The sequence below is a fragment of the Corythoichthys intestinalis genome, chromosome 1, assembly GCF_030265065.1.
Source record: "Corythoichthys intestinalis isolate RoL2023-P3 chromosome 1, ASM3026506v1, whole genome shotgun sequence".
In the NCBI taxonomy this organism is placed as follows: Eukaryota; Metazoa; Chordata; class Actinopteri; order Syngnathiformes; family Syngnathidae; genus Corythoichthys; species Corythoichthys intestinalis.
Genome location: NC_080395.1, coordinates 49,903,428 through 49,928,018, shown reverse-complemented (window position 1 = coordinate 49,928,018; position 24,591 = coordinate 49,903,428). Strand labels below are relative to the sequence as shown.

General features: G+C 39.7%; 2 protein-coding genes across 2 annotated transcripts in view; one reads left to right on the top strand and one right to left on the bottom strand.

Moving 5' to 3' along the window:
• LOC130915663 (fibronectin type III and SPRY domain-containing protein 2) overlaps window positions 1-5,114 on the top strand; it is a 32,434-nt gene extending 27,320 nt beyond the window's left edge. Inside the window, exon 13 of the mRNA XM_057835636.1 lies at window positions 1,544-5,114. Coding sequence (XP_057691619.1) covers window positions 1,544-1,796 — 253 coding nt within the window. The 3' untranslated portion in view covers window positions 1,797-5,114. The remainder of the gene's footprint in view (window positions 1-1,543) is intronic.
• On the bottom strand, window positions 1,958-15,069 carry LOC130915668 (KH homology domain-containing protein 4-like). Its single transcript, XM_057835647.1, has 14 exons — window positions 14,928-15,069; window positions 13,311-13,572; window positions 13,085-13,204; window positions 12,915-12,991; window positions 12,635-12,687; window positions 12,370-12,560; window positions 11,894-12,102; window positions 9,297-9,357; window positions 8,997-9,054; window positions 8,603-8,838; window positions 4,186-4,290; window positions 3,996-4,078; window positions 3,805-3,923; window positions 1,958-3,111 (listed from the first exon to the last, which is right to left on the bottom strand). The coding sequence occupies exons 1-14, from the start codon at window positions 14,954-14,956 to the stop codon at window positions 2,981-2,983; spliced, it is 1,734 nt and encodes a 577-aa protein (XP_057691630.1). The 5' UTR covers window positions 14,957-15,069; the 3' UTR covers window positions 1,958-2,980.
• Window positions 15,070-24,591: the final 9,522 nt, after the last annotated feature.

The window sequence follows — 24,591 nt, the reverse complement described above, 5'->3', positions numbered from 1 at the left end:
TAGGGCTGTCAAACGATTAAATTTTTTTAATCGAGTTAATTACAGCTTAAAAATTAATTAATCGGAATTAATCGGAATTAATCGCCATTCAAACCATCTATAAAATATGCCATATTTTTCTGTGAATTATATATATATTCTGTAAAATAAATTGTTGGAATGGAAAGATAAGACACAAGATGGATATATACATTCAACATACGGTACATAAGGACTGTAGTGGGCATTTCACTCTACTGTCATTTAAATCTGTCTATGCTGTCCTCACTCCGAAGCGTCTACTTTTTCCAAAGCTAGACAGCTAGTGAACGACGCCTTAATAATCAGACTTCCTTTTTCATCTGATTTATTAATAAAATGGCCTCAAACCATTGTCCTCTTTAGACCGTTTACATAAAACTACAAAAAAAAAAGTAAACAAGCATTGCATTAGCAACAACGTTAGCTTAGCACGCTATACAGGTTGACTAAACATAAACAAAAAGCGTCTCATACAAAAAATATAACATTTCACTTATTAACATAATATGTACATTCTTTACAACAACCATACTTACGGACAAATCTTTTCCAAGGATCATATAAGCACAACAGAGACGTCGTGCAGCCATATTGAACTGGCAAGAAAAAAATAAACCATGTCGCAAAGCGACCAAAAGAGTTCGCTGTTAGACAGCACAAAACGCCTTGCTGTAAAACTTAACAAAAGGCAGAATATTGTCTGAGAGGGACATGTGCGTTAATTGCGTCAAATATTTTAACGTGATTAATTTAAAAAATTAATTACCGCGCGTTAACGCGTTAATTTTGACAGCCCTTATATATATATATATATATATATATATATGCAGATGACAGTTACTTTTGCTCTTAGCACAATATTGCTTTCATTGCCCATAGAGGGCATCAAAAATAAATAAAAACTATATGTATGGATAGGTCTGATGCCACTTAACATTTTGAGTGGTCGCAAGTAAAAAAAAAAAAAAATCCTGAAATTACTGATATTACACTTCAACGTTCCAAAACGGAACGTTTTTTCCTATGTGTCGCAAAAAAATCTAAAATGTTGTTCCAAAAAATTTTTAATGTTATGATTTATTAACATATCAAAGGCTCTAATTTGTCAGTATTGAATATTCCAATTTGAATGTTTTTATATATAAGCAGATGAGTTACCTTTGCTCTTAGCACAATATTGCTTTTATTTTCCATAGAGGGCATCATAAATAAAAACTATATACAGTGGGGAGAACAAGTATTTGATACACAGTCAATGGGAAAACCCATTGGCAGTGTATCAAATACTTGTTCTCCCCACTGTATGTATGGATAGGTCTGATGCCACTGAACATTTTTAATGTGGTCGCAAGTGAAAAAATATTCACAAATGACTTTGATATTACACTTCAAAGCAATGTTCCAAAATGGAACGTTTTTTCCTATGTGTCGCAAAAAAATAACAAAAAAAAAAAAAAAACGGCACACAAGGGTTAAATAATGTCAAAGACTGTAAATAAATGGCAATTTTCAATTTTTCCAGACACAGGTACGAGTTTCTGCACAACGGCCAGAGCCCTGACCTAAGGATCACTGTAAACCCTGTCCGAATTGGCTTGGCGTTGGACTATGACCGGGGCATTCTGTCTTATTATAATGTGGATCTTGAACAACACCTGCACACCTTCCAGTGTCATTTTCAGCGTTACGTGCAACCTTGCTTTGGACTGGACAGTCCGGGTGCTCTGACTATACACACTGGGAAAGAAGCTCCAAAATACACAATACAATACTAGACGTCCAATCCAATTAAACCGGAAGGGCTGGTAGGGTATGAACATTCTTTCACTCCCTGCAAACCCTACCAGTTCAAATTGAATGGTCATCTATTGCTATCAATGTCATCCGTTGAGTTAATGACAATTACATGATTAAGTAAAACAGAAAAAATGAGTCAAGTTTGAGGTGTTTTATTAAAGTATTCCATGGGAACAGACAGCCATCATTTTCCAAGAGAAGAAAAAGGTCGTAAAATGTGAGTAAACCATCTGTAACAGAATTCAAATAGCTTCAAGGAAAAAAAATGGGGCCTGATTTGTGGTTTAAAAAAATACCTTGCTGTATAAATCTGGTTTATTGTAACATCGGTATGAAAAAAAAACAAAAAAACACTCCATCGAAAAGGTTTAAAGTGGTTTTAGCAGTTGCAGTTTGTTTTCTCGGTTGTTGTTGTTGTTTTTTTTTTTTTTTAATGACTATTGTTTCCTAATTTGATAAACAGGTCAAATCTTGCATTGTGTTCATGAGCGAGTCAATCACCATCCTCAAGATTCCTCCGGTATTCAGAAATTCACAAGTATTTGATGTAACAGAATTCAAATAGTAAAAAGGAAAAATGGGGCTTATTTGTGATCAACGAAAATAAAAATTTGTCTTGCGACTGCTCATTGTAACAACTGTAGGCACACATATACATAAATTTTACCCCAAAACACTTAAAACCGGGTTGCAGGAAATGTAATTGATGTTATTGTACTTTGTTTTCATGACCATTGTTTCTGAAAGTGACTAGGTTGATAAGGTAAAATAAATAACCTTGTCGCAATGTGTTCATGAGCTAATAAATAGGCAAATTCCGGATTTGTCCGGTATTGATAAATGCACAATACATTGTAATTGCTTAAAGCTGTCACAAGAGAGCAGCATTGGTCTGAGCAGAAAAAGTAAATACTGGCTAGGCTCTTCCCAAAATCGGAAAATATGAACATGGTCATTTGTAAGGGTAACTATACAATTTATTATTATTATTTTAACTTTTAATGCCTATTTAAGCATGTAAAATTCATCTAGAACAGAAAATAAAGAAACTGACTCTTAAGCTAGCAGGGTCATAGTATAAAAATGGATTTTTCTTTTAGGTTGGATTCAAGACTGTTGCTGAAAGTAGCTTTCGTTTGTGTATCCTACATATCGGGCTGAGTCATGAGTTACTGGTCTTACTGCTACGAGTCCTCTCCTCTTCTTCATCGGAAGAGTCTCCACCATATGGCACCAGCCCTGATGCATCCAACAAAATCTTGGGTTTCTTCTCACATGTTTCTTTCACAAGACCTTTAAGACAAAAAAAGGATGGGGGAAGGGGAGAGAGAGAGAGAGGACCCCCAAAGGAACGCATTGAGGAACCCCATGTTAGCGGTAGTTTGCAGTCAGTTTGATCCCAGGTCAGCCAGGTCAAGACATCGATGGCCAGCAGGTCCGTGAACATGTGGAGAGAGAGAAAGAACAAGGGAAAGACAAAAAGACATATAGAAGAAGACAATGTTAGTAGCGTCCAGCAGGAGAGAAAATCTCACAGGCTTCACTCGTCCTTCATTCCTCCACAGGGGGCGGAGGTGCCATTTCATGCCAGACCAATTCACTGGGACATCGCACGCTCTTCCGGGTGGCAACATGTTCTCTCATGGCACTAGTGACGTACAAACTTTTACGTACTGTACCATTTGACCAGATTTAAAAAAAATAAAAAAATAAATAAAAATAAAACTGCAGGTGGCATAAATGACAACTTTGGTCAGTGATAAAGACATGGTACAGCTCCTCTTTTCTCTCCGATTTCGGAGTTGGTCAAGTTAATTGGATTGAAGCGGTCAATACTGTATACCTTTTTACTAGGAGTTGTTTTCTGGTGGCACGAGGAGAAAGTAAAGGTTTTTACCACCAGGAAGTATGTGTGACACCATTGTAAAAAGGTCCGTTGAAGTGAACTTCATCTGAGGATGTGAGCATTAAAAATCGGGGGCGTACCCGAAGTTGCGGCACTGTTGGGCAGACTGTCTGGAGCCTGGGTAGCCATGTCGCTCGGTCGCTTGCGCGGGCCAGAGGTGAGAACGGCCAAGGGAGGCGGTGGCGGGGGCATCAGCATCCTAAAAAGTTCATTAACAGTCCAGGTAAATACATAAAAACAAAAAATTAAAGGCGAATTCACAAGGACAGACCTCTCTACTGTTTTTTCTTGGTTGACAGCGGGGGGAGGTGTGGACTTTTGATGAGCAGGAGTCTCCTGGGAGCAGCTGGCAGGCTAAACTTGCCCAAAATGTTTGACCATTATTTTTCAAAGTAGCATTCAATATGCTTCAAGAGTATTGTTCAAAGGAGCATGATTGCAGGCATGACTCCATAGCTAACCTTTTGTTCCTCAGTAGGTTCACAGACATGCTGATGTGAACTTCCTGTGTCAGGCTGAGTGTGTAAAGCTCCTAGACGGTCCGCTGTATCACCTCGACCAGCACCCTTTAACACAATATAAGACACATTTACATGAACCTTTATTTAAAAAAATAAATAAAGAAGTACAGGGTGTTCCAAAATGTTTGACCCCATTTCGTAGGCCAATAAATTTAACAATTTTCGTTGGAATGGCCTCAAATTTTCACAGCTTGTGTAGAAACGTTAAGCCTGAACGATATATCGTTTTAACATCGCCATTGCAATGTGCGCATCCGCAATAGTCCCATCGCAAGGACGTGCAATAGTTTATTTTTTTTTATCCCACAAACTTCATGCACTCACACAGCCTCCCTCCCTCTCCCAGCTCTTTGTTCCTTAATCACTGTGGCACTCGCCTATTAAAGTTAACAATGTTGACAGATGGTTGGTCTTTGATCTTGCCAGAGAAGCAGACTTCACATGCGCCTCATACGTAAATCATCGTTTAACTTAAGAGTTGCTGCGCAAGGAAGCGCGCGCTGGAATGAGTGTGTGTGTGTGTGTGTGTCGAGACGTTCGAGGCAGCCGGACATGTTATGTCGTGGCTAGAAGTGATCTTGAGGAGTTTGTAATTTCTACACGTCACTCCAGGAATCACAGCCACACGTCACTCCAGGAATCACAGCCAAGGTAAGTAAACAGAAGCATTTAATAAAGGCAAGCATTTTTTTACTACTTTATTCTGGTATAAATATGATTCGGTGGGACAGTAATGTTTAAAACTGATCATAATTTGTCATTTGAAGTGCTTAAAAATCATTTATTAAAATATATAATAGTATACAATATATATACTATACATTTTTTCTAAATCATACTTTGGGGGAAAAAAGTGAAGAAACATGTCTTATATGCAGGGGTGCACATAAGTGGTCCGCATGCGCGCATGCGTACTGGACGTAGACAAACGCGCTGGCCCTCAACGGCTCCCATACGCTTTTGCGTACCGATGGCTGACCACTGTATTTGCGGCGGACACGATAAAATAACTTCTCAAAATGTCGAAGAGGCAGGCCACACTGAGTAATTACTTCCGTGTTCCCCCACCCCCGTAAAAAGACAGACAGACGACAGAGACGTCACCGGAGCTACCGAAAAAAAGGACTTTTGCTGAAAAGTGGCTACAGAAGGTACCATGGCTAGAAGCAAATGATGCTCGCACGGAAATGCGGTACAAAATGTGCCGTGAGAATCCCAATGTCGCCGATAAGAGCAGCGCATTTTATGTAGGGTCAAAGAATTTCAGCCATCCAAGCTTTGAAAAGCACGAAAAAACAGAGCATGTGGCAATTAAGCAAACTATCGATGTCAGACATGACCCCACTCGCCCTATGGACAAGTCGCGGAATAAAGGTAATGAACAGCGCAATGCACTGACAAACGTGTTTTTGCTCGCATTTTACAAAGCTAAACATGCACGTTCAATGAGGTCTCATGAGGAGGACATCCCACTTTTAAAAAGGATTGGAGTTAATGTGGGAGCCGCGTAATGCCTTTTATTTTGAATTGGTGCTTTTATTTCTTTACATTTCACTTCAAAGTAATGGCAATTTTGTTGTGCCAGTTGATGTTAATCAAGCATTAATTGTTAATATAATTAATTAAAGTTAATTGGCTCTAAGTAAAGCTTGTCATAAATTTATCGCATCAGGCGGGTCGGCTCTCAAGCACAATGAGGACCAAGTCACATCTCCAGGTCCTCCTCTGAGAACCTGGGCGAAAAAATTATGTGCACCCCTGCTTATATGCATCTCTTTCAAATGCTAAATCTGAATAAATACATTGAGCACACACCACTCAGGTGCGCTATTTTGCGGTTTTTCACTTTTCGCGGCGGGTTCTGGTCCCCACTAACCGCGAAAAACGAGGGATCACTGTACACTGTGGTCACAATGAATCATCCAGTCTTTCCAAACACCTACTTCAAGTCATCTAGTGAGAATTTCTTAATATCGCAATATTATATCGCAATATAACGCGAACCCCCCAAAAAATCGCAACAATAGTTTTTTCCAATATCGTTCAGGCTTAAGAAAAGTTTCAGGTTTTTGTGTGTAACGTTTGGCATTTCTATCTTTTCAGGTTAAGAAATGCCGTTCACTTCAAAAGAAAAGGCATTTTGCGTGTTAAGAGTATGCTCGGACTCAGTCACCAAAGACAGTGCAGCGTGCCTTCTTCACAAATTTTGCAAAGAAGGCACCAAATAAGCAACAAAAGAGAGAATTACAATTGCACTGGAAACTGTTACCGAAGACATGCTACAGCGACTTTGGCACGAGCTCGAATACCGACTTGACGTGTGCACAGTGAGTCACAGGCGGCGCTCATATTGAGCATTTATGAAAATCTGTCATAGAATCAACAAATTTTTGTACTTTTCTTTGTAAATTTAACCAATAAAACTTATGACCTTTAACATAAAGTGTATTTAGTTTCACTAAGATCAATTTCCGAGATATGGGCATTTAGAATGGGGTCAACCATTTTGGAATGCCCTGTAGTAGCTAAGAGTTAAAAATAAGAAGTACACTGTTAAGAAAAAAAACTTCCTAATAGTCATGCCAACTTATGATTTTAAGATAGAAATAAATTCTTAAGCAACTTATTTTATGTATTCCTAGCATCGTGTAAATATTGTTAACTTTGTTAAATGAGTTGGATTAAGTTGCATGATCAAGTTTGCAGGCCATACTTAAATGTCTGCGCGAACTGAACTTGAAATGAAACAAAAAATTGTGTGAATTTAGTCTGAGTCTCACTCACGGTACCTAATAAAGCAACAGGCAGTCAGGGTAGCTCAGTTGTCTGCACACTCCACTGCCAATGTGGTGGCCCAAATTTGAACCCATGGGCAGGGCAACTTATACTTACTGAAACTGAAGTCCAACTTACTTAAAATTAGTGCTGCAACGATTAATCGATTAACTCGAGTATTCGATTAGAAAAAAATATTCGAATTAAATTTTGTTGCTTTGAGTATTCGTTTAATAAAAGTGGCGTTGCACATTTAGATTAATTGATTAGGGTGGATACACTGCCCTCTGGTCTGCCTCTTTTCACATGGCTGAATCCAACTGCTCCCTGTTAAGACCATTGTAAGCTAAGTTTTTATTTGAGCTGATGTTTTTTAATGCATTCATAATTTATTGGTATATTTAGCCGTATTTTGTAGGAATATGTGTCTGAAACATTTGTTAAGAGCATTGTGAAAAAACTTTAGCATTTTATAGCATTTAAGCTAGCAGACTTTTTCTGTGTAAGTCAGCCAATTGTTCTTTTGTTGTACATAGATCCTCATTTAAAAAAAAAATATATATATATATATATATATATATATATATACACCGTTTGAGGCTTAGCTCAGGTACTTTAATTTTTCATGTTCCTTATCAGATTACTCGATTATTCGAACTTACTAGTCCATCGATTAATCGACTACTAAAATATTCGATAGCTGCAGCCCTACTTAAAATGTTTAGTTAAAATTACTTAGTTTTAAAACTTTAACAATCTTTTTTTCCCTGATAAAATTGAAAAAATTAAGTGAAATTGATCAACTTAATATTTCAGGTTTTGCCCAACTTTTTCTTTCTCCTTGTTATCTACGCATTCAACTTCTATGTGGACATCACACATTGGGTCATATAGACCAGAAGATTAACATTTTGTCCACAAGTGTGGCCTACATGACCCAAGTCCATATATTTGGATGTCAGGTCGCAATTATAATCATGCATTTTTTAAAGGCCGAATGTCTTTCAAGGGTATCTACTCAAGTAGTAGTAGTAGTAGTTGTTGTTCTTGTGGAATCTAATTTTTAAGTCCTACCTCCTCCATCATTCATGAGCCTATCGACTTAAAGATTGGTAGCTATGTAGCATGGGCCAGTATCCACTGATCGTCAGAGCTTGAATTTAGATTTTTTTTGTATCAGGGCTAATTCATTAATTGCAAACTTATAGTTATGAGTTAGCCAATAATAGGCAGCTTTTTGTAAGTTAGGAATTTGCCAGTAGAGGGTACCTTCAGCATATATAGCACACTAGTGCTCTTATTATTAATTATTTTTAGCATATCTTTTAGGAATATATAAAATATGTTAATAAAATGTTAAAAAGCAATGAGACTCAACTTAATAAAAACAAACTTTGGTTAAGGCCGTCAGCAACACGCTGAAGTTTTCCCTCTCTTTTTTTATTATAACTATGATTTTTCTAAATTTCATAGTATTTTAACAAGTGCCCTGTAAAGGGTCGTTTCCATAATGAATAACTCCTACAACAGAGTATTTTCATGAGAGCTTTAACAACCCACTTCAAGATTTTAAAAAGATTACCTCCACAAGATAGGGATTTGGATTCCGTGGACACACCGGATACTGAACCATTGCCTGAGAAGACGGAGGGGTTGTCGACATGTTAGAATGACTTGGAGGACCATTTGCATTACTCCAATAACCACCGGCTCCCGGGTACGCTGAATAGCCTCCAGCATACCCATTGGCTGGGTAGTTATACCAGGAACACTGGCTAGAGTAATTGCTATTAGGTGGATATCCATGAGTTGCGTATGCTGAAAGGAAAGTATAGAATGCTGTGTTAACGGCGTCGGTCACATACATCAGTAACAGGTGTGACCAACCAATGTTGGACCACTGGCAAACAGACGGGATGTGGGAAGCAAACTTCTAAATATTGTCATCCCTGTTAAATTCAGAGAATTAAACTCACGTTGGGTTGAGGCGGTGGCCGTGTACGACGACTTTAAGCTGGCATGCTCGGCTCTCACCTGTAGGTGGACGAAAGACACGCATTCAATAAAGGTTGTATGACAGCAGAGTTGATTCATTCTGGAAATGTATTGTGGGTAGATGCAGAGCACTCAGGATCTAATTCAGGAGATCAGGCGGTTCACGCTACCGTTGTTACTCTCGGAGGTGTGTATCAGTGATAACTACTTGCTTTTATAGCTTCACCTTCTTAAACCTCCATGTAAGTTTCATTTACTTTCAAATGAGTTGAGCAACTTACAGTTTGTAACAGACTCTCTGTAAGTAGCTTGGCTGCCTCCAGTCCAGCTGCGTTTGGATGACTGCAAAAGAAATGTCATTGTTAGCACACAACTCCAAGTACTTTCTATATATTCTGGACTACAAGTCTCACTCATGGTTCAGCGGTAGAGTAGTCGTTCCCCGACCTAGAGACTCTGGGTTCGATTATCTGCCCTGATGACCTTGTCTATGTACCCTTGAGCAAGATACCAAACACCACGTTGCTCCTAGGGGTGGGCGATATGGCCTTAAACACGTATCACAATAAATTGAGCCGATTTACCTCGATAACGATAAATGACGATAAATTCGCCCAAGTGAACTGTTATATAATTTGAAAATCTGAATCAATGCATGAAATACAGATTAACAGTTTCTTGTTGATTTATTTACCAGCATTCAATTTGATATATTTAACAATTGTACATGCAAAATGTATTGTAAACAATAAGAATTAAGTATGAGCATTTATAACGGCGTGTATGGCTTGAAGAATGTACATTGTCAAAAACAGTGTACATTGTCAGAATAGATATGCCTGTGCAAACATGTCATTGTAACACAAATGACTTGCAGCTTGAACAGGACACTTCAAAAAGACAATTTATTGTTAATGGCTGCTGTGACATAATTATTCAATACAAGTGTTTACTTTATACAGAAAAATAGCTGGGGCCATTTCTGTCATATTATAAGTTTCACCGTTGGATTGTGCTTTAAACTGAATGCTTTACCATCACAAAAGCTATCTGAGAAATCACACACAGATAGATACAAAATAACGCGACATAGTAATTGCTGGATGCAGTCCGTGCCCAATCCACTCATTAAGTTCAGCCGTTTCGACAAGGTTAGAGGCGCTATCCGACTCCATCACGTTCATTTGTAGCGTTAGCCGCTAGCGGCCGCTAGCGTTAGCCTGTGGCCTGGCTACCAGTAGAAAGTACTGAAAGCAACATCTCCGGAAATCGTGAGAACAAGGGAGGACAGCGGGTGAAAGCCCGTCTGGATGCCACCAAGAGTCTACTAAATGTCGGGTGAGAGTTTGGCGAACCTCCCTTAAGCCACACTCCATCAAGTTTTGCTTGTAAAGTTAGCTGCTAGCGTTAGCTTACCGGGCTTCTGTTTCCCGATGATCACGTGACTCTCTATGTAAGCACATTGACTGTTTTCTTAAAGGGGAATGAACATAGACGAACAACACAGAGTCAAAGCGGGATGAAAAGACTATTTTCTTGTTTTATTAATTTACCGAATTTACCGACATGGTCAAAATTATGTCAGTCATCGTGAAGAATTTCGGTGACGGTAAATTTTCAGTTTACCGCCCTGCTCTAGTTGCTCCTGGTGCTGCATCACCAGTAGGTAGATAAGGATATAGTATGAAGCGTCTTGAGGGCCTTAAAAACTTGGAAAGGCGCAATACAAGAATAACTCCATTTAGCACTACCATTTAACCAATCAGAGGACGGGGTGAATACTAGTGCAGGAGACATCAGGCAGGAGAGGCGCGGCTGCATTTGAGCCAAAATAACCTAGTTTTAAATTTATGTTTTCATATCGGCCGATCAGATTACAAAAAAAGGCCCATACAGATATATGTCCAATTTCCAAATATGGGCGCCCATAATCGGCCCTCTCTAAAGCAAACATATTAGCTCAAACAAAAACATACCATATGTCGGTCTTAACAGGGAGCTGCTGGATTCAGCCATATTAGACGAGTTATGGCATATTCACTGTTGCCACTAGAGGGCAGTCTATCCACCCAAATCAATAAAACTAAATGCAGCACTTTCAAAACAATTTATTTATTTATTTATTTTTAAATCGAATTACTCAATTTAATCGATTAATCGTTGCACCACTAAATACAATTCCCCTAAAATCTTTTTTTTCCCTATGCATTTAATTTTTTTGTGCTGGTATAACTTATAGCCCGAAAAAAACTGGTTTTATATGTATTTTTAAAAGATGAAATCCATAAATAAACCCTACTATTCAATTTTAAGCATTTTTATGCCTAAAAATTACCTTAAAAATACAACAGCTCTCCGAATCATGTATTTCTAAAATAACACTGCATTGTGGACTCCTCAGCTACATGAATATTGCTCCCAAGGATGAAGCAGATGCGTTTGAATCCAAAGTTCTTAAGATCTTGGCAGATTCCTTTCGACGTTCTTCATCTCGGTAACAAAAGCAGTACGTTTATGGTGTCAAATGCTGTTTTTAAACCTATCACAGGCTTCCAAAAACATGACATCATCTTCATCTGAGTTTCCTCATATACAGTATGTAAAGGCATAGTATTCTGACTGCATTTTTCCAATAAAAATAATTTTGCCAATCCAACTTGATCTAAAACAGGATCGGCTTATTTCAGTTTCATGCCAGACAAGAGGGGAGAAAAAACAACTTTTTAATACGTTTATGTAAACTTCAGCTTTCAACTGTATCAGGGAGCACTGCCGCAGCATTTCCTAACATTACTATATTGTACCAAGGTACATTTCACGGGAAAAAAAATATAGCACACACCAAAGAAACACGTGCCTGAAGGAGATGCCATCATACCTGATGTAAACATAAAGCGGCTCAAAGGACTCCCGTTTGGACGCCTGTTCAATGTAGCCGGAACCTTTGCCCCTGAGGAAGACTCGGGCTCCCGTTTCAGTCTGTATGTGACCCAAGTATGTTCCTCCCGGACCTTCCACCTTTTCATTTACGTTGAACGATGGCAGCGACTGTTCCAAGCCCACAAAGATCTTTGTGTGGACAAAGTTCTACCAAGAAACATTTTTAAAAACATTTTGCCTTAGTACTATAATTCAAAGGGTTGGGGCACAAAAATAGACAATTTCTCTATTATTATATATTGTTAGCAGATGCAGTAACCCATGGCTCCCATCTTTAAACCAAGGATCTTCTCTCTGCTATTTAGTTTTGGAGGTGGGTATCAGTGATGACAACATGGTCTTCACTTGTCTCACTTTCTTGACCTCCAAATAAAAAGAGATATCTACAGTAGCTTTGAAAAGAAGTATACCTACCCCCGGATGAGGAGCGGCCGGTCTATGGCCCTGATTCAGTGTTGAGCTGGTGTTGGGTGTTTGGACAACGGGCCGAGAGGGCTGAGGATACAGCGTGAGCGGTGGAATAATGGGCATTGTTTGCCCCCCTGAAGCCGCGGAGACTCTCAACATATCCTCAGTGATGATCTCCTTTATTCTCGAGACTGCTTCTACGGTGAGAGAAAAGTTATAAGACGAAACTTTGTGATATGTATGCTTGAAAATGAGCAAAAATGTGACTTACTATTAACCTGCTCCTGAGTCTTTGCCTGGACATGTAAATACAAAGGTCTTTGTCTAAAAGGAGACAAATCATAAAGGTAATGGACAACAAGGAAGTTCATAATTTCACGTGAAAGAACATGTACATTAAGCATTTTATGTTCGACTTGTAAGGGTGTTCAAAAATGTGACCATGGCTGTTCATCCTAAAATGTCTGCCAGTCACAGTGGTTAATCACTTTAACTGTGCAGTTTCTTGAAGACATGTACCCAATTCAAAATTTGTGTGACCGAGTACATACCCTCCTGCTTTTTCCCTTTCAACATCAGACATGTAATTTCCTCGAGTTGAGACAACTGCCCCGCTACACAGTCGAATCTAAAAGTGAATCCAGAAACAAATTATAATCTCCATGGCATTTTCTAGTGCGATATCTGTAATGGTGAACTTCTAGGATGTCTGTTCACACACCTCCTCTTGGGTTTTGCCTTTAGTAAGAAGGTCTCTGCAGTTTATAGGCACGTCATTTATGTCAACCTCCGTGACAACTAGATCTTCTGTCAGGGGTGGCGTTGGCACACAAACTGGTTTCTGGGTGAGGTTTCAAAAAAAAAAAAAAAAAAACAATCATCAATCCACACTTCAATGCTAGTATGCAATTATGATTTTGGTAGAATTTAAACACACATGTACCAACTTTTGTCAACAACGGTGGAGGAGTCAAAAGCTTTCCTTTGGCCATTAGCATGGCGTTTATTTTAGCAGCCATGGCAGCGGCCATTTCGACCCCTCCCGGAGGCTCTGGCTTCTCCAGCCCAGCCATTAATTGTCGTTTTTCCTGCGTCGGAGGAGAACTGTTTGAAGAAGACGTGCCGACAGCCTCTGGGACACGATAAGCAACTTTCCCGGTGTCCCCTTCCGCAGACTGGGCTGGCTGATCCCATCGGCTGGTTAGACATCTGAAACAGCAATAAATCATGCATCAGTACAATAACCACTGGGTGGCATCCACTGTTCAACCACTTGGATAGTGCCATGAATGAAATGCTTTAAAGCAGGGGTGTCCAAACTTTTTGCAAAGGGGGCCAGATTTGGTGTGGTAAAAATGTGGGGGGCCGACCTTGGTTGACGTCCTTTACGAAGAACAATATATTTAAGCAAATTTTAGCAAGCCATTCTGTGAGTCACATTTGCTTTATTATTTTTTTAAATTAATAATATCAACAATCTCGCAACTAGCCTTTGTGGCATTCTCTTTCGATTCTCGGGTTCCTGCGAAATACTGCTGCTGTGAAATTAAACTAGCTTCAAGTTGTTTTAATTTCTCGCTACGAATCTTCCCTGTAATCTTGTCGTACATGTTAGCGTCTCTTGTTTGGTAAAATCGCCTCACACTGAATTCTTTAAAAACAGTGACTGTCTCTTTGCAAATGAGGCAAAGTTGTTGTGTATTTTAGTGAAGAAACAGTCCAATTTCCATCTGCCCCTGAAGCGTCGGCCGTTGCAGTCAACTTTCTTTTTGTTTTTGTGTTGATTGTCACCATTTTAGAAAATTGGGAGTTAATGGTCACATGGGGTAATGTTGCTTAGAGTGCTGCTGCCTTTTAGTGGGTAAATGAGGAGCAGCATTTAGTGTGTAAGCTACTTCATATGATGGTAGCAGTACTGCTGACCAATTTATTAAGTCTGTGTGCGGACCAGACGTTATTGATTTTATGACAGAGGCTGGGGGCGGATGAAATTTGACCAGGGGCCGCATTTGGCCCCCGGGCCGGACTTTGGACATATTAGCTTTAAAGGCTAATTTTGCAAATTTGATCATAGGTTCTACATTAATTTCTTATACTCTGATACTTGATGTCTATTCTTGTTGGTTTGAGTGCCAAATTTAACCAGACATTACCTTGGCACCATCTGCAAACTGTAATATATTTCGACAATTATTTTGTAAACCTATGCTCTAGGTTTTCACAAGCGTAAATTATAAGAAGTGCCTTAATACTGTAAGTGCTCTTTTGCAGAATCAGTAAGTGAAGGCATGCTACTGTAAATAGTCGCCGCCACCGAAATATAAGTCCAAACCGATTATTAGGGAAATTGCTCATTGTGTCATACATCAAGCTTCAACACGAAACAATGACAACTCATATTTAAGGCCGTAAATTACAGTCATAACACGAAAAACAATCTTCCCCGGTAGCTACCAAAAGTAGCAGGCCACGGCTCACGAGTATCAGTTCTCTCACCCGCCATTTAAAACCGACTTTTTGTCAAATGTATCTATTAACTAATAAAGACGATCAAAGAAACTTACGGTGTTTGCCCAGCCATTCCTGAAGGCATGTTAGTACTACGTAAACAATCATGAGCGATAAAAAGAGTTTGTAACAGCGTTGGGCGAAGACTGCCGCCATCGAGCGCGGCTCGCTCAGTTGCTTTCAGGCGATTTCCTGTGACGTATTTCCTGTGACGGTAAGGGTGAGCACAATGAAAGAATATATATGTAAACTTAGATGTCTGGTACTCTCTGTGGGCCAATAGGAACAAGCGTCGTCACTTGTTGGCCATTTTGCCTCAGAGTCGTTCGTTAAATCTATCATTATAGTTAATGGAGCCTGTGGTTTGAATTAGCTATAAATTGCTCAATTTTAACCGATTTTCAAGCAGCTCGTTTTTTTCATCAAATTTAGCGATTCAATAAGCTAGCTGTGCATACTTATAATAATAATAATGATAATAAGACATTTTATTTGAAGGCGCCTTTCTGGCACTCAAGGTCGCCGTACAATCATTTAAAACATTATTATTCAACATTCATTCCCTCCTTTACACAGATCAGTCGTCCTGGTCCCTTTGCATAAAAACAGCCCCAAAGTATGATGTTTCCAACCCCATGCTTCACAGTGGGTATGGTGTTCTTCGGATGCAATTCAGTATTCTTTCTCCTCCAAACACGAGAACCTGTGTTTCTACCAAAAAGTTCTATTTTGGTTTCATCTGACCATAACACATTCTCCCAGTCCGCTTCTGGATCATCCAAATGCTCTTTAGCGAACCGCAGACGGACCTGGACGTGTACTTTCTTCAGCAGGGGGACACATCTGGCAGTGCAGGATTTGAGTCCCTTCGCGGCGCATTGTGTTACTGATAGTAGCCTTTGTTACTGTGGTCCCAGCTTTCTGTAGGTGATTCACTAGGTCCCCCTGTGTGGTTCTGGGATTTTTGCTCACCGTTCTTGTTATCATTTTGACGCCACAGGGTGAGATCTTGCATGGAGCCCCAGATCGAGGGAGATTATAAGTGGTCTTGTATGTCTTCCATTTTCTAATAATTGCTCCCACAGTTGATTTCTTTACACCAAGCGTTTTACTTATTGCAGATTCAGTCTTCCCAGCCTGGTACAGGTCTACAATTTTGTCTCTGGTGTCCATTGACAGCTCCTTGGTCTTGGCCATAGTGGAGTTTGGAGTGTGACTGACTGAGGTTGTGGACAGGTGTCTTTTATACTGATAATGAGTTAAAACAGGTGCCATTAATACAGGTAACGAGTGGAGCCTCGTTAGACCTCTTTAGACCTCATTCGAAGAAGTTAGACCTCTTTGACAGCCAGAAATCTTGCTTGTTTGTAGGTGACCAAATACTTATTTTCCACTCTAATTTGGAAATAAATTCTTTAAAAATCAGATAATGTGATTTTCTGTTTTTTTCCATATGCTGTCTCTCATGGTTGAGGTTTACCCATGTTGAAAATTACAGGCCTCTCTAATCTTTTCAAGTAGGAGAACTTGCACAATTGGTGGTTGATTAAATACTTATTTGCCCCACTGTAGTTATTCTTTGTTCTGCAGCCCCTTTGAGCTCAATTTGACACCCTTAGAATGCTTCAAAATGCACCAAAATCAGCAGGCAGGTCAAGACAGGTGCAATCTTTGATACCGTGTAAAGACAAATTCCAAATACACTATGTAGCGCCCCCTAGCAGTCATTCTTTGTCCCGCCGACGCTTTGAGCCCTACTTTGACCCCATCAGAATGCTTCAAAACTCACCAAACTCAACAGCCAGGTGAACACTGGTGAAAACTTTGATAAAGTGTAAAAAAATAAAATAAATAAATTAAAAAATATATATACATGCGTAAATGTGTGTAGCGCCCCCAAGCAACAAAACCAAAAACATGTTTTTTTTATTAAGTTGAAAGCGGAGGTAATAACGCAAGGTTAAAGCTTAGAACACATCAGGACTATATGAATGGGATACCATATGCGGTGCCCAGACTGCCACTTGTACTACATCCAGTTTTCTTTGAGTGGGCAGAGCATGTCAGTGGGTGGGCACTGCCCCAAACCCCGAGCCCCCTCCCCAAACCCCGAGCCCCCCCCCCCCCGGTAATGCCCCTGCTCTAAACTCTGATACGGTTTTGTTCGCTATGTTCTCACCTTCTCTGAACTCTTTTGAATGTTACCTTAAAATTTACCTGTACGTTTGACCATGGGCGTCACCTGACATATTTCATTGGGGCACGTGCCCCAAAATATCTGCAGTGCCCCGGTATAAATTTCGCCGGTAAAATTTAATAAATAAATGAATAAAGTACTTTGTAGTTTGAAGCCTACATATGGTCGTATTACTCTTTTCATTCCATATACACAATCTGCACAAGGGTCCCTAATATTAATATGGTAATTTATGCACATAACTTTGGCTGTGATAGGCATATGAGTTTATACTTCTGCGGAGCACTTTCGGGAGATATGCTGTTTTCATTTGTATAGGGACATCTGAGTTCCCAATTTGGAAAATCGTTATGATGTATTGTAAAGTCGTAATGTGGGATAAAACCATGGTTGCTACAAAGAAGGGCAGCCTGTTTAAATGCTCCGACGATATACCACAAGTTGAGTAACGGTTTGGCACCTTTATAGACACCAATTAATGGAGATTCTTTTTTTTTTTCCGATTACTCCAAAAACACTTGAATGCAGCATTATGGTGCGTGTGCCAATCATACAGTCGACTGTGCAAATTACGATGTATCGTAATCATGATACAACATGTATCATCTTCATGATGTCTTAAAAGTTTTTCAAATTGTTCTTTTTTGTTTAATGTGATTTTTTGTTTGCTTTTAATTTTTACTATAAAAAGCGCTTTATAAAAAAATGTTTCATTTGGCCTACACACATCATGCCATGAAGAATTACAGGTCGTTGAAAGCACATCGGTACTTTACTGCAGGATTTGTTGGCCACCACACAACTGCCAATAATTCTGTGGTATTTCGGGCAGAGGTGCGACCACCGCAAAGAGCGAATGATCCCAGCCATCAACCATGGGCAGGTACAAACAAAGATTGAAAAGTTCTTGCGAGGCATTGAACTTGCATGGAAGGGAAACCGGTGACAATTTTTGATTATAAAATTTTTTTGGGCTCGTAAAATATTTTTCAATGTCGATGTTCTGAATAAACTGTGACATAACAAGTCAGAAATTAAATTCAACTTTTGCTCAATTAAGTTTGTAACCAAACAATAAAAAAATCCACCCTTGAAGGTGAGTTAATGAGTCCGACTATTTTTGTTTTAATGAAAGATATATAATTGTACAATGACTTGTTCTTTTTTTTCCCATCAGACTTGGCAAGCCATGCTCCCATGTTGCTGTATTGATGTTAAGATCGTGGCGTCATTTCGGCTTAGCGTCACAACCATGACTTGTACTGGTAAACTATCCGAGTCGAACAACATTTTCACATCAAAAGTGGAGTCAACTCTGATCAGACATCAAATTTTGCAGTGATGGAGTTTAGTTGGGGAGGAAATTGCACCGGGCTTGTTTCGGTGCCAGTGTAGCACAAAACTGCTGGATGTGATGGAGTAAACTGTCTATGAGGACCAAGTGTGAAATTTACAACGTACTGTATGCTTTCTCCTAAAGATGTCCGATCACGTCATTTTCAAAGTATCGGAATCGGCAAAAAAACATTGGACATGCCTTTTTTAAATATATATATATTTTTTATTTAAATCGTTTTCTAATTGTATTTAACGTTATAGACAAAATGTCTTACACTCATCCAGAGTAGTTTTGGCTTAAAGTAGGGCCATCAAATTTATTGCGTTAACGGCGGTAGTTAATTTTTAAAAATTAATCATGTTAAGTAATTAACGCATGCGCTGCACGACCCACTCACGCATTGTCACGTTCAATCTATAAAGACGTCGTTTTACCTATAGATAGCGCTAAAAGGCAGTGTATAATAAGTAGAGAGAACTTTGACAGCCTTTGGAGCCATCTTTTATGTGGCTAAAGCTTTACAATACCTCTCTCAGCAATTACAATAACGTGCAAGGTAATGTGGGGAAGAAAGATAGTAGTTGAGCATTTTCTTAACACCCTTTGTTCTTTCCCAACGCAGAGAAGATATATCAATTGGTGCCCCTACGCACAGTCATGGTTGCACTTCCCATCATGCATTTGTGCAGAAGTTAAATGGCTGCAGTATCATTTACTGAAAGCTCAACAAATACACTAGATGGCAATATTTAGTCACAATATACAAAGTCACGTTTATCCTTTAAGAATTACAAGTCTTTCTATCCTGGATCCCTCTCACATGAAGAATGTTAATAATGTAAATGCCATCTTGAGGATTTATTGTCATAATAAACAAATACAGTACTTATGTACTGTATGTTGAATGTATATATTCGTCCGAGTTTTATTCATTTTTTTCTTAATGCATTGCCAAAATGTATATGATCGGGAAAAATTATCGGGAATGATTGGAATTGAATCGGGAGCAAAAAAAAAAAGCAATCAGATCGGGAAATATCGAGATCGGCAGATACTCAAACTAAAACGATCGGGATCGGATCGGGAGCAAAAAAACATGATCGGAACAACCTTACTTTCTCCCCTTATGCTTGATCATAGACTTCATAATTATATTGACGGGAGAGATTCCCCAGACACTGCAGTACGCCTTTTCATAGGGGTCCGTCCCACTCTTCGCTTCAGTTGTACGAAAGCTGTACGCATACAAACAGGAAGGATGGTCTCAGGAGTGATTGAGGATTCAAGGTAATTATTATATTTTTCGTACCATGCATGCATTTTGAAACGTTGTGAAAAAATCAATGGGAGAAATTAGCCGCTACAGCATTGCTGTTAGCGGCACGGTGGCTGAGTGGTTAGCATGGCTGAGATCAAGGTTTCAATCCCCGGCTTCGGCCTTCCTGTGTGGAGTTTGCATGTTCTCCCCGTGCCTGCGTGGGTTTCCTCCCACATCCCAAAAACATGCATGGTAGGCTGATTGAACACTCTAAATTGTCCGTAGGAGTGTGTGCGTGAATGGTTGTATGTCTCCTTGTGCCCTGCGATTGACTGGCAACCAGTTCAGGGTGTCCCCTGCCTACCGCCCGTAGTTAGCTGGGATAGGCTCCAGCACCTCCGCGACCCTCGTGAGGAAAAGCGGCATGGAAAATGAATGAATGAACAGCATTGCTGTTATACTTCACAATATTTACCTAAAATAAATGTTAACTGCCCGTTTTCTTTTTCTTTTAACCAAGAATTGAGACTGTTTTGCGTCCGTATCTATGAAGAATGTAAGAAAGGATGTAAGCATTTGTTCACAAGAATTTCAACGTAAAAAGCTCTTTGTGGTGATAAGGCGGCGCCACAGTGGCTTAAAGACTAGTAGCACATTTGACATATTTACATAAAAGAAATGCTAACTGTCTGTTTTGTTTTTGCTTTTAACCACAAATCGAGACTGTTTTACGTCCATATCTATAAAGAATTCAGGGATTCTTTGTCTGTGTTTCCACTCAGTCAGCTATGACGAAAATAGGCCCCCTATTAATCGGCCCCGCACCCCATGTCCCGTCAATACATTATGAAGTCTATGGCTTGATATTGATAAAGATACTCTGCATCTCTTTTCTGAGATGACTTGCTTCTTCCCTTGCCAGATAATTATTATATTGTGGTGCTGCAAGAAGAGCATAAAGTTGGCCATAGAGTTTCTTCTGCTCCTGAATTAGTCGCTGCACATTGGCATCAGTGTCAATTTGGGGCATACTTGAGATAGGTTGTGGAAACTGCTCATCTGAAGGGCTCAGATGTTGGAGTTGGCTGATAAGTGTCATCGTTGCAGTGCAAATCGACAGTTTCACAATTATCAGTTTCAGATTTGAAACAAATTTACGCCATCATATTTCATATTGGCCATCCTCTTTTATTCTTACTGCCAACCAGGACACAACCTTTACTCCCATTTGTAGGAAAAGGATTAAATAGTTCAACAATGAACATTGCGATCAGCTACTGCAATGTGTACATACACAACACAGAAGCCCTGTTTGTTTTCACCAGTTTCAGGTCGCTAGTTTACAAAAGACCAGGATGTACACAACTAAGTTCCCAGATGTCCATCCCTCAAGGTATTCCACAAGGACTCTTGAAAAGAAGTGAACAACAGATGGTCACTGAAAAAGCAATGGAGAGCCTGGGGAAAAATACTGTATCACCATATGTCACTGTTAATGAGGCCCTTCAAATCACTTCAACTTAGTTCATTAGCAGGAAAATGCCAGGTGATGGCGCCAAAGCAATACTTTTGTATGAGACAAGGTTTTGGCCGGATCGCAAACATAGCAAAAAGTGGGTTTTTGGCAAATAATGGCCAAATAGAAAAATAAAAGAATTTCAAAAAAATGTAAAGAGGGGAATTTGTGAGTACCAAATCACATATATGCATAGATAAACTGCATATCCGATGCTGCATGAAAAAGTACAGAAAAATGAACTTATAAATTTTACAGATGAACTGCCGTTACATGAGGACCCATATTTTCCTAATAGGCCACTGATTATTAAGTTGATAATAAAATAATATATTGCTTAGATAGTCTTTGGAAACATTCCATATTTTCTGGCATAGCTATTATTTACCCATCCTTACATTGGCAAGGTGCCATGTACAATATCACAAACAATAACACATCAAAAGTGTACAAAATATAGCAACATTTCACTTCATTTTTCACGTTTTAGAAAGGTAAACTATCACGTTTGTGTAGCCGAATGCGCCCACATCAGTTTTAATAGAATTATGCTATAAAATCCCTTTTCCCAGATGTGGGTGATTTTATGTTCCCATTAAACCAAGGTTGAACATTAAGGCCACAATTTCAAAAGCTAGTTTGGCACTAAACACTAAAAAGTACCCCTATACCTAAAGCAGCATCATGCTTTAGGGCTGTTTTCCTTCAACTGGAACTGTGGCTTTAGACAAGGTGAAAGAAATTGTGAACAGTTTGAACTAGAACTTCACCCCAGACAAGGGTGTAGGTTTGCATAGGGAAGGTAGGGACATAACACTACCAACTTTTCAGGGAGCTCAAATTGTCCCCACCAACCTTTAAGCAACATTATTTGCATTATATACTGCTCAAAAAAATAAAGGGAACACCAACACCACACGTTGTAGATCTGAATTAATGAAATATACTTTGTTCTTTCCATAGTTGAACGTGCTGACAACAAAGTCAGACAAAAATAATCCATGAAAACGAAATGTATCAACCCATGGAGGTCGGGATTTGGATTTATACTCAATATGAAGGTGGAAAAACAGACTACAGGCTGATCCAACTTTGAAGTCATGTCAAGTCATTCCGGAATATCCTGACATGACATCACTACGAGAGCACTGAAAACAGTGCTACAATTTCCAACATTGTGTCTTTGTGAAGCGGGCTTCTCTCACTCTCCCATCTCGGGACCATCTCGTCTCAACGAAACAAGCTCAGTCCTCCCACTGATTCAGCAGGTGACTTATATTTTCCCTGCACTTAACACGATGTGGCTAAAAACAAATGTTATTTTATATTTGCTGTATTTTTCTGCCGCACATTGCCGGTGTTCTGACAAATTTTGCATGCGCGCAACGTTAAAAATGGCACCGAATGCAGCGATTCCAAAGTAAACACTACAAACTTTCTTTAAAGAAAGGAATATTAACTTACATTTGATCATGGATGGACATGTAGAAAAGAGAACAACTGAATATAAGATAGGGCTTTTGCACCGACACAAAACCTTTGGGAGCAAAATTTTATAATAGTGCAAAATTTGACAGAACACCGGTCTGTGAAAAAAAAGACCCAAATAACACTGGTCCGTGGTGCAAAAAAGGTTGGGGACCCCTGCTTTAAACAAATCAAAATGAAGCTTAGTAGTGTGTTTGGCCTCTGCATGCTTGTATGACCTCCCTGCAAAGCCTGGGCATGCTCCTGATGAGGTGGCGGATGTTCTCCTGAGGGATTTGGACCAGCACATCACTGAGTTCCTGGACAGTCTGAGGACCAACCTGTCGTCTTGTAGGAGATTCCAGGAGACCGGTAGTTACTCCAGGAGAGCTGGACAGGGCCTTAGAAGATCCTTAAACCCTCAGCAGGATCGGTATCCACTCCTTTGTTCAAGGAGGGATAGGATGAACACTGCCAGAGCCCTACAAAATGACCTCCAGCAGGCCACTGGTGTGAATGTTTCTGACCAAACAATCAGAAATGGGCTCCATGAGGATGGTCTGAGGGCCTGACATCCTGTAGAGAGCCCTGTGCTTACTGACAACCACCGTAGAGCTTAAGAGGCATTTGCCATAGACCACCAGAATTTGCAACTATGCCACTGGCAGAATCACCAATTAAAGCAGGTTCAACCTGAGCGCATGCGACAGACATGAAAGGGTCCGGAGATCGCATGGAGAACGTTATGCTGCCTGCAACATCATTCAGCATGACCGGTGTGCTGGTGGGTCAGTGATGATCAGGGGAGGCATATTCCTGGAAGGACACACAGACCTCTACAGTTTAGATGATGGCACCCTGACTGATATTAGGTATCGGGATGAAATCCTTGGACTTATTGGCATAAGCTACACTTGTGCAGTGGGACCTGGGTTCCTCCTTGTCCACGACAATGCCCAACTTCATGTGGCTGTAGTATGCAACAGTTCCTGAAGGAAGAAGGAATTGGTAACCTTGACTGGCCCCACCTCGCCAACACCTCTGGGACATCGTGTTTAAGTCCATCTGGCAAAGCCAGGTTGCTCCTCAGACTGTCCAGGAGTTCAGTGATGCCCTGGTCCAGATCTGGGAGGAGATTCCCTAGGACACCCTCCATCGTCTCATCAGCAGCATGCCCAGGCATTGTAGCGAGGTCATCCAGGCACTTGGAGGCCACACACACTACTATGCCTCATTTTGACTTGTTTACATGAAAGTTGAATCAGCCTGTAGTTTATTTTTTCACTTTCATTTTGAGTACCGTATTTTTCGGACTATAAGTCGCACCTCAGTATAAGTCGCACCAGCCATAAAATGCCCAACGAAGAGGTAAAAAACATATATGAGTCGCACCGGAGTATAAGTCACATTTATGGGGGAAATTTACTTGATAAAATCCAAAACATAGAACAAATATGTCATCTTGAAAGGCAATTTAAAATAAAAATACAATAGAGGACAACATGCTGAATAAGTGTACAGTATGATAATGTTACATGATAAACGAACAACAAAGTGTAAACGTGGCGTTATGCTAACGTAACACAGCTATTAAGAGTTATTCAGATAAATTTGCATAAAGAACATGCTAACAAGTTTACCAAACCATCAGTGTTACTCCAAAACACCAAAATAATGTGTCTACTCATGTGATTTTATAACTATATCAATTGGTATTATGTAAATTCAAATGTCCCCAGCACCAAATAGGTCCTTGGCTCGTTGTTTTTGGCCTGTCGCAGGGTAAATATAAAGTCTATTTATAAAACAATCCACCTGCCAGGCCCTAATGTATCAAATACATCTCAATAAAACAATAACTATTGTACTACACATCAACATCAAGGTCTGCCTATTTGAAGAGAGAACAATAGCATCAAATAGATGCTGCTTTGACTGGGGCA

What these genes read in the sequence shown, in the direction of transcription:
- LOC130915668 (XM_057835647.1), bottom strand. Translation starts at nt 14,956, where the DNA reads ATGCCTTCAGGAATGGCTGGGCAAACACC. An exon ending in CTCCACCGTTGTTGACAAAA is followed by an intron (nt 13,205 to 13,310) that starts GTTGGTACATGT and finishes AACCTCACCCAG; the next exon opens with AAACCAGTTTGTGTGCCAAC. An exon ending in CCGCTTTATGTTTACATCAG is followed by an intron (nt 9,358 to 11,893) that starts GTATGATGGCAT and finishes TTTCTTTTGCAG; the next exon opens with TCATCCAAACGCAGCTGGAC.